This window comes from Opisthorchis viverrini (genome assembly GCF_000715545.1).
Source record: "Opisthorchis viverrini unplaced genomic scaffold opera_v5_71, whole genome shotgun sequence".
NCBI classification, from domain to species: Eukaryota; Metazoa; Platyhelminthes; class Trematoda; order Opisthorchiida; family Opisthorchiidae; genus Opisthorchis; species Opisthorchis viverrini.
Genome location: NW_008751727.1, coordinates 1,093,151 through 1,103,749, shown reverse-complemented (window position 1 = coordinate 1,103,749; position 10,599 = coordinate 1,093,151). Strand labels below are relative to the sequence as shown.

Here is a 10,599-nt window from a genome sequence, read left to right as displayed (position 1 = left end):
TGAGTGCTGGCTGGTGGCCAAGACATTTGTTGTTCAAAGTATTCAGCCCACCGGTCAAGGCGTTCCTCCTTATTAGAGATGGTCGTTCCATTCTGATGTTTGATGCTTTCACTCACAGGTGGTTTCCGGGGACCGGTCGCACGGATCAACTGAAATAATCGCCGGGCATTACCGGCTTTCTGGGCCTCTTCCATTTCTTTGACTTTCTGTGTCCACCATACTTCACGGTCGGATCGCAAGCTCTCTCCGTCACGAAGAGACTGGACCTTACCGTGGTGTGACGGTTTGCGCACCTCAGCGATCCATTGAGCTATACTGGAGAGTGTCCCGCGACACTCACAGAGTCTCCAATACCAGGTTGGTCAATGGTTAGAGGTCTGACGAACACAGTCTCCTGGTCCTCCAGGTTGGGGGTTGGAACATGTGGCGATTGTTCCGTATATCCCAGCCCTGGTGCTTCCTTCTGGTTGGATGGCGGCTAGGTACCGAAAGGCAGGAGCATTAACCCATCTCCCAGATACCCAACGTAGGAGAGATGGTTACTGTCGCAATGGACACCAGTAGCTTGGGGATTGCTGCGCTTTGATGGGCCGTTATTTTCTTAATTAGTGCTGAGCACAGGTATCCAACTGTCACTACCGGTCGTCTGTGAGTTGGAGACGATATTCGCCGTGACATTATTTTGAGACTGACCACATACCCCTCGCGTGGCTTACGACCACCGGAGGTCCATGCAGAAATTTCGCTCTCCGACTACAAGAGTGTGTCAATACGTATGGGGAATGAGAATCGCTTGGCTGACTGACTTACTCAACCAGGTGTTTTAAGGAGAAGCAAATCCAAAGGCTGTGGTGGGTCCCGATAGCCTTGTCATCAAACAGGAACCAGATACAATCATTTGCAAATCAATATGGTTTTCATGAGAGACAACTGAATATCTCGTTCATGATATTCTTCAACTGAATATACTGCACACAGGCCGGCTCATGTTTCAGTTGGCACGGTGGTATGTATTCGGGATATCGCAGTATATTTTCATAAAGGAACCAGATAGGGCAGCGACAAGACGGAAGATTGCAAGCCCCTTGTTAGATAAAATTGTTATTGAGTACATGGAAGCAATCAATGGTGGCGGTAGTCCGTGGGGCTTCTATCGACCGAGTCTGATTGAAGCCGGCACATTATCTCGGAGGTCAGAGGACTCGGTCTTCATAATGCCTGTGATACCTCATGACTTTAAAGAAAAATTGGTCATCGAATGCTACGAGGTGATACACGCCAGATACTCCGAGGCATGACGTTTTTCGGTAGAGAGCCTTCTTTCCAGGTACGGGTATGTGATGAACACTGTGACTTTTTGGCTTACCGGAGGTCCATTCGGAAAGTTCGCTCACCGACTACTAGAGTATGTCAACACGTATGGGGAATGATAATCGCCTGGCTGACTTTTTTAACCGGGTGTTTCAAGCGGAAACAAATCTAAGGGTTATGGTGGGTGCCAATAGCCTTGTCATCGAACAGGAACCAGGTACACTCATTTGCAAATCAATTTGGTTTTCACAAGAGCCTCAACTGAAGCTCCCGTTTATGATGTTCTTCAGCTGAATGTGCTGCACACAGGCCGCCTGGTTTCAGTTGGCACGATATTCGAGATATCGCAGTATATTTTCGTAAGGGGACCAGATAGGACAACGACGGGACGGAAGATTGCAAGCGCCTTGTTGGATAAAACGGTTATTGAGTACATGGAAGCAAACAATGGTAGAGGTAGTCCGGGGGGCTTCTATAGACTAACTCTGAATGAAGCCGGCACATTATCTCGACGGTCAGACGACTCGGTCTTCATAATGCCTGTGATACCTCATGACTTCAAAGGAAAATTGGTCATCAAATGCTACGAGCTGATACACGCCAGATACTCCGGGACATGAAGTTTTTTGGTAGAGAACCTACTGTCCAGGTACGAGTGTGTGATGAAGAACACTGTGACTTTTAAAGCGGTGACAGCTGATGACGAATGGTGGGACAGGAGCTAATCACTCGATGGAATCTATTTCTGTATGAGAAATAGGAGGCTTATGATCTGTTGACGTCATGAGACACTTTTCGGTGGTAGTTAGTGGCACTTAGTGCGTTTTGATGTTAACAGAATACCTTTCACTGAGGCTGCAGCCGTAGCAAATCAACGGATGACTACGATTAGGGGAATAGTGGTGCACCAGTGTGGCGGACCACTGGGTGTCGAAGATAATCATAAGGGACAAACGACCATGTTTTAAAAGTGAAGAGTTTTGGAGCAGCTAGCAGCGACTTAGGATGTAACCCTATCTCCCGCAGACAACTGGCCTCATGGAACGCAATAATTAAACTCCTGGGGAATGGTTGGCGATTAGAGGGAGTGATTGGGAAGCGAATCTACTGATGGTCTTGGTAGCACTTCCACTGTGACTTTTAAAGCGGTGACAGCTGATGACGAATGGTGGGACAGGAGCTAATCACTCGATGGAATCTATTTCTGTATGAGAAATAGGAGGCTTATGATCTGTTGACGTCATGAGACACTTTTCGGTGGTAGTTAGTGGCACTCAGTGCGTTTTGGTGTTAACAGAATACCTTTCACTGAGGCTGCAGCCGTAGCAAATCAACGGATGACTACGATTAGGGGAATAGTGGTGCACCAGTGTGGCGGACCACTGGGTGTCGAAGATAATCATAAGGGACAAACGACCATGTTTTAAAAGTGAAGAGTTTGCAGACAACTGGCCTCATGGAACGCAATAATTAAACTCCTGGGGAATGGTTGGCGATTAGAGGGAGTGATTGGGAAGCGAATCTACTGATGGTCTTGGTAGCACTTCCATCTTATCCGGTAAAATTAGGTCCAAGTACATTTCGATATACGGCTGACATCCATATCTACCTGTCGATAAGGCTATCAGTTCGTGACTCACAACCCAACTGCCACCGAAAGGATTAGGAGTGGAATGGAGGAGAGCGCCAAAGAGCTCGGCAAAGAACTTGACAAAAGACAGAAAGGTACGACCACTCTCTATAACCTTAAAAGTCAAGTGGAAAGATCTTCGTATGGTCCAGAAAGTTGACTGGATTCACAAAAGCTGACGGTCAGTTGCAAGAACTTTTGCTGTTTACCATCGAGAGAATATTTATATCATTCAGGAAAGTTGAAGACCATCACGAGTAAATGTGAGCCGGATTCGGAATAAGCACGATGCCTCCGAGAATGTGCCGAATGAACCATCCGCCGCAGTCGGATTGAGTTCGGTAAACCGCTCATCGATGGTGCCCATGCCAACTTTAGGAGAATGCGTAACGAAGTATATTACTGATGAAACCTATGGGTGACATCTTTTGACAATCCAAGACACCATCTCCTCAGCTACTCGGTGTTTGAGTTGGAAGCTGAGTTGAACTGTTCAACTATGTTCGTTCATTGACGTCAACTATTCAACCGACGCCAAAGAACGCTCGGGAATGAACCTGAGAACATTGAGTTTCCCAAAGTCTACACAAACGAGTTTTTCATCTTCTTGTGTGATTGTTTGCGATCGCTGTATTCGCTTTTCCGTGATAGGTAGCTGCGCAACTGAAGGCATCCTGCCTTCCTGTGTTCCAGCTAGAATATTACCAACTGAGTTGAAGCTCAAATGGTCTCGTTTCAAGTTTATCTTTGAGACACGTGTACTGATTATCTGGGAGGTGACAGGCACTATGAGGTCACCCATGTGGGGTCGGACCAAGGTAGTTGGTAGTACCTGATCTTAGCTAGTCTGCAGTTTGAGCCGTGTCTCGAACAATCTTTAATGTGGTTTACCAGTTGTATTTGAGCTCGCAGCAAGCCTATCAACTGCTTACTTCATTTCCGCAGGAACAGAACAATTTTCAGTTACTGGCAATGGCTGACGTCAGAAATGAAACCCAAAATCTACAGGAATGTCTTGAGTGTCTTGACATGACAAAAATAAGAAACCATCATGGATACTGTTGCGCGCTTTGAAACGCTGTGTGAGGCCGTGATCAGCTTCTTGGGGACACTTTGGTCGATGGTTTCTCAGCGCCACTGTCATCTACTTGGGATAATGGTGTTCTGCTCCTCAGCCAGTCCAACAGTTTTATCCGAATGGACAGAAGCCAACTCCTGGTGCATCGAGAAACGTGAACCTTGCTTTGTCCTCCTGTCTGTTTGTAGAGATAAGAGACAGTGGCGACTCTTTCGTTATGTCCATCAGCTGTCTGACTGACATGAAATGAATGTATCTAGCCTACTGGTATTCCATCACTTTGGCATGGATCCTAGCTAATCGGGGTCCCATCAACTGTTATTGATTGAAGTCCATTTTGAATGTCTTGTTTGTCTTCCAGTGGTCGCAATTAGTATTAACGTGCGAAGTGACTTTGACTGGCAGTCAGAAACGATTAAAACAGCGTGTTGTGTCTTGGCTTCTAAACCTCTCGGTTTCTATGTTCAATTGGAACGCATAGATACTTTTTTTGGGGCATCTTCGGATAAACACTAATATAAAACACCCTATTTCCGTTTCAGCCATGCCCGGTGTTGAACTCCAACCGTCCGAAAGCAACCAACCATATCATCGACTTCTTAATGATTACTCGAATAAGTGTCGACATAGATCCAAAGCATTCAGCTTCCTTAACCTGGTGCTGACGATTGTTTTGGTCCTTTCGGGCCTCCTCCTACTCAGCCTTCTCAAACCACTTGTGGATCCGTGCTGGTTGCCCGTCCCGGGTAGTAGATGCTTTTGGCCATATCACAAACCCCATACCCTATTACTTATCAGCATGGATGGTTTTCGTCACGATTATCTAGAATTGGTGCGGTTACGTCTTGGTCGCGATTCATTGCCAAACTTTGCCCGCTTGGAAGCTGATGGGGTTCGTGCAAACAGATCTATAAACGCGTTTCCCACAGTCACCATGCCTAATCATCACACGCTTGTGACTGGACTGTATCCGCAAGATAGTGGAGTGGTAGACAACAGCATGTTTGACAGTCATTGGCCAAATGAGACGTTTGATATGGGCAGTCAAAAAAGTTTGAATGAAGCTCCTTGGTTGGATGGATGGCCCGAGCCTATTTGGGTCACATTGCAGCGGAAAGGTGGACTTGCTGGCTCTCTTCTATGGCCACTGACGGACAACTTCGTCAATGGAGATTTACCGTTCCAACAGGTTTCACAATTCACCACGCTCGATGGTTCTGTACGTTATCCCTATACGAAGCGTGTAAAGGATTTGCTGTGGTGGTTGGACAATCCCCGTTACCGGCTAGACTTAGTATTGGCCTACTTTGATGAACCGGACGAGACGGGCCATGCGTATGGACCAGAGAGTGAGGAAGTCGCTGAAGTCGTTGTGGAGTTGGACAAATCTTTGGGCCAGCTTTTGGACGGCTTGGAAGCGCGTCATTTGCGTGACAAGGTGGACATAATTCTGACTGCAGATCATGGCATGACTTGGATAACACGTGATCGTATGATCGTCATCGATGATTTGTTGGATCCAGCAGACTACAGTGCGACTGAATTTTCCAGTGTCGGACTCGTCTACCCTAAACCAGGTTAGTGTCCATTGGTAATCCATTCTAATGAATTACCCTTTTTTCTTCCGCGAAGTCCATGATAAATTGCCTTTTTGGTGAAACAAATCAAAGTATCAACCATAATTAAACTTTAATTAATCAAGTGAAGTTGCATGCGCTAGAGTGCACGATAAAGACAAAAAGGTCCGCAGAATTGTCCACGAAAGTACTGTGGGGATGCTGAAGTCTCTGATGTAAAGCAGTATTTCAAAGAGCTGCAAATTTTCACTATGCTATCCAACAGGTCCTAACTTTAGTTTGTGCTTGATAGTTTTTTAATCGTATGATACTTACTATTTATTTACTGGGGGAGAGATACCTCAGTGGCTAGAGCGCGAATTTACTGACCGGAAAGTCCGTGGTTCGAACCCGACCTCTGCCTCTCGACTTCCTCTGTCTAGGCTTGCGCAACCTGGCGTGGCATGGTAGCAGGGCACCGAAAGGTTGTTACAGCTGAACAATTCTAGTATGGCACTTTTGCCCATCCTTTGCAAGATTCACCTCACAAGATGCCTGCGATTTTCTTGGGGATGGCGGTGGTAGTAAAAATAGTTGTCTGCAATGTGAAAAGTATTGGGGGAGAACAATGTACAAAGTCAAAATTTAAAAAAAAATTGGAAATGGCAGCGGTGTATTGTACATTTTCCTCTTTTGCCTGGAAATTCTTGGATTGTATTTCCCGCAAACAACCAGGGTCCGCTCTGTTTCTTGTAGTTTCTATAGCTGACGAAAATATTGTCAGCTCAGGTTGCAATGCTGACTGTTGGTTTGTTTGCTAAGTTGAGCAATTTGGTTGCAATTGCTTCAGCACCAGTCGAGGTAACATCATCAGTGCGTTTTGAGTGGTAGCGTGTTCAGGTTGGGAGTGTTTCTGATATCAACGGAAAATAACAGCACTTTCAACCCGTCCAAGTGCGAAGCGCTATCCTGACGCCATCATGAAACTAATGAATACTTCATTGGATATTAGGCTTTATAGGTTTTCTAAGAACGCAACGCAGAGGAATCTAAGCTGCGTGCCAGGGCTTCTGCCATGAGGAATCGTCATCTTGGGTCTCTTCTGTGTGCACTCGAGAAATTTACTATTGAAATTTCTCAACTTTTATTATTATATATGCCTACCTCAGTGAGGTTACCGTCCAAATTCGAGGACAGTAATCAAACGACGCTCAACCAACATGCAGTCAGCTACAAGGACGTGCAATCGGGCCGCAACTTTTGACAGGAGTTTAACCGACATTTATCAGGTCTCCGATCTTCACTGGACACCATCGAACATTGTGGAAACCTGATTCTCTTCTACCAAATAACTAATCAGCATAACTATCCCCGATATTTACCGGCATATTTTACTCCGTTCGAGTCTGACTTTATCACGGTGTAATGAATCAGCTCTTAGTCTCTTTTTACTTCCTGGAATCCGCGAAGGATACACACTTTCGACCCACTGAGACCACTGCCCCCCTCCGAAAGTAATTCTTTGTACCTTAGGCCCCAAATTGTCCCTCTGCACTAGTTAAATTCTTTACAGGCACACTCAAGCACACCAAAAAGAACATTTACAAGCGTATGGCCGGGTAGCTTGTCTACATTTTGAGAAAGCATCTTAGATATTTAGTCACAACATTTGTGGTAATGGAGCTGGTTATCGGAAGCTTTTCTTATCCGGATGATAGCTGGTCTTGGAGAAGTGCATATCTGATATCCGAGGGTTGATATTTTGGAAGGCTATGAGACTAGCACATACAATCAATTTTGAGAACAAGAGAGGCCTTCGTGACATGAACTACACAAGATCATAGAAAACAAACAAGAGTGGATAGATCTCGAAATGAAACTCTAAGAGCATTTTAGCTGACACAGGTTTCTCATGGAGAAGTTTCCCAATTTTCTTGATATTATCGTACTTAGGGGAACACAGTGTATTGGATATTCGCAAGCCAGGATACCTGCGTAACAGTGATACTACTGATGGGGAAAGCATGTGAGCAGTATGTTTTCTTGTACATTCGCTTTGTGTCTCTTGAAAAGGGAGATCTATTGCGGGATTTATGGATTCGCTTTGTTGCATTTGCTTCGATTTGAGTAACAGTCAATAAATATCCAGGAAAGCTCAGGAAGACGCGTTCAAGGAGAAGGTGGGTGTTCAGTTTTTGTAAACAAGATGCATATAAGAGTTTCGCTTCCCTGTCCAATAGTCTATAACTAGTCAGTTGGCATTTCCTAACAAACAACTCCACATCGAAGGCCTTCCTCCTTCCACCTGTTAGCAGTCAGAAAATGGTATTCCCTCTCAGGGATGGAATTTAGCAAGCTCTTCAAATGAGGGGAAATTGAATGGCTTCAAGGAAGTGGCTTTTGCATTACGAGATGTCCGGGTGCCTCTTAAGTTTGCTTTAGAAGCCCGTCAGGTGAACTTTTTATGTGTAGCGGGACTGAATCCGATGATACAGTGAGCGATATTGTCTGCAGTGTCAAAAGTATAGCTGGACCATCTGCTTGGCGGTGATCAGTGTGATGGATGAAATATGGTGTGATGCTATTTGAATCGTCTTACAGGGATCAGCAAGTTAGTATCTCTTGAGTGTCGTATGCTAGGAGGGGAATGAAAATACTGAAGCGGCCAGACAAGGAATGAAGATCAACTAACAGAACCTTAGCCGATTAGCACCTACCTGGTGGACGAAGAATTTAGGACAGCGTACTGGACGATAAAATTGTGCTTATTCAGCGACAAAGTGAGGGAATGAAGTAGTGAAGCCACGGTGTCCAGCGTACCGTTATTGCGAAACCCGGAAGACAATTTTGGTGGAATATCGCCCGATACAACCTCCTCCGTTAAATTCAGGATGGCTGGACAGTAAGCAGTCAGACAGTCTCTATCATTTATCCTAGTAGCAGACGCTAGGCATATTTTCCCCTCCATTCCGGATAGAAAGAAAAGTTACGTAGGTCTCGTTCACCGTAGATCAAATAGTCCGGAACAGTTCATCTGGCCGGTAGTTGAACCCAGCAGTCGTACGGGCCAGGAGAAAGAGGTACTCGCAAGATCTAACTGAGTGCGCCATGAGGAACGAAAATTCGCGGAAATATCTCAGTCAGAATGCACAAATGCAGCATGACCCTGTCTGTCCTGTCTTCTTTTTCGTTACTTGGCCCAAGTGGAATTACGTGGAAAAAAGTTTTACAAGCTCTGGGTCCGAGTCATTTCATAGCTGTGGTTCTTGTACTTCCCAAATGAACAGGCTGCTGGAGGTTATCACTCTTGTGCTAGATTGGCCTAGTGTCGGAAGATGCCATAAATAGATTAGACGTCATTGACATGGGTTTTTGCAACGGCTTCAGGCGTCCTCCACCGCTGGAGGGTTTTGGTATCTTCCGAGTCCGGGCATTTCACCCAGACGGGCTGTTTAAAAAAGATTATTTTGCGCGCGAAAAATAATGATCCTATCTGACTTATGTGATTTATTTTCTTCAACTGATTGGTTTATTTGAGTCACTAATATTGAATGATATTAGGCGTGAATAAGTGCGAGCTTTTTTCCATGACAGATACTCTCCCCGTTGAAAACTTCTTTGTGTGACATATAAGTTGTACATTGATTTCATTCTGTCAGTACGGTGTTGTGCAGTGCTCTTTTGTTAACTCGAAGTCGAGTGCTTTGTTTTTCCTGGGTATTATTTCTTGCCTCCCACTGTTTCAGGCAAAGAAGATGAAGTCTATTCAAAGCTCCATGGTGCTCATCCACACTTGAAAGTATACTGGCTATCCGACACTCCCTCCGTATTGAATTTCAACCATACTAACTCCAGAATGCCTGCCATTGTCCTACTTCCTGATCCACTGTGGCATCTTGTTCACAGTCGCAATGAATCAGGTCAAGGTATGTAACAATGTTCATTTTTATGATTGAAGGTTAACGATGCGGTATTTTGCCTGGTTGTAATTTAATCACACCGCCACTCAGTCAAATGGCGTTCCGCTGCTAACCTGGATTTCGTGGTTTCGAATCATTCGGCAAGTTCATGTGGTTAACATTGCTGATGCTTCCCAACGAAGGCAAAGCAGCTGTACGGTGCTTCTCCACCTTTGAGGATAGATTGATTACAGGCATAATGAATTCAATCATTGTTCAAACTTTTCTGGAGTACTGAATCAGTCTGCTCAGAGATCTGATTCCACACCCCCTACACTCCTTCAGTTTGGAATACGAGCATTCTGGCTGCCGGTCTGCTATAGCTGGTCTCCCAGCAATGTCACGAACACATACGTGTTGCTAGTTGGTTTGAGGCAGCGAATCACATGCCTTTCAAACACAATGAGTTGGCTAAACCACTGAGGAAATCCGCGAGGTTCAAACCTACCCAAATTCCTTCGCGAAACATTAATCCCTGCAAAAACTCCTAGACAGACCATTCTTCGGCGTGCATTCTCTATCGTCACTCTGGAACCAAAAGACAACCAAACTAATCGACGATGGCGCCAGTTTACATCTTCTAGTCTTAGGACATTTCAGCATTTTTTGGAATATGTCTCGCCAAGATCCGTGAAACGGTTTGTCGTGAATCCCAATTTCTCGATAGAAGTATAACGATGTGTTACATACATAGTTCGGTAGACATGTGCGCTTTAGGTGAGTCCCGACCATTTTTACAGCTGTTGCTTAATAAATGTTGAAATACAGAACCAGAAATCAGACAGCTTGAAGAGTTACTTACAGTGGTTAGATAAGAGTGACGTTTATGAGTTTTTGGTCGAGGAACGGTCACTTTAATCGAGCTAAGCATCGCTCTACAGAGCTGCACTCCGTTGGACCCTGATTCATCCGCGTTCATTATCAACTACCGAACAATATTCGACCGATTGCTTGGGATACGATAAGACATGTTGAAGGATTCAGTCGAGTTGACCCAATGCTCTGTGGTTTAAAATTCCCCTGGTGCCTGACATATTTCCCCCAACTCCGGGGAATTCCAGGTAG

General features: G+C 45.1%; 2 protein-coding genes across 2 annotated transcripts in view; one reads left to right on the top strand and one right to left on the bottom strand.

Moving 5' to 3' along the window:
- Positions 1 to 478, bottom strand: part of T265_13493 (hypothetical protein) — a gene marked incomplete at both ends in the record, with an annotated part of 6,461 nt that extends 5,983 nt beyond the window's left edge. Inside the window, 2 exon segments of the mRNA XM_009169108.1 lie at positions 52 to 335; positions 341 to 478. Of these exon segments, the coding sequence (XP_009167372.1) occupies positions 52 to 335; positions 341 to 478 (422 nt within the window).
- T265_04362 (hypothetical protein) overlaps positions 1 to 10,599 on the top strand; it is a gene marked incomplete at both ends in the record, with an annotated part of 52,239 nt that overhangs the window by 40,478 nt on the left and 1,162 nt on the right. Inside the window, 3 exons of the mRNA XM_009169083.1 lie at positions 1,522 to 1,767; positions 4,562 to 5,596; positions 9,322 to 9,501. Of these exons, the coding sequence (XP_009167347.1) occupies positions 1,522 to 1,767; positions 4,562 to 5,596; positions 9,322 to 9,501 (1,461 nt within the window). The remainder of the gene's footprint in view (positions 1 to 1,521; positions 1,768 to 4,561; positions 5,597 to 9,321; positions 9,502 to 10,599) is intronic.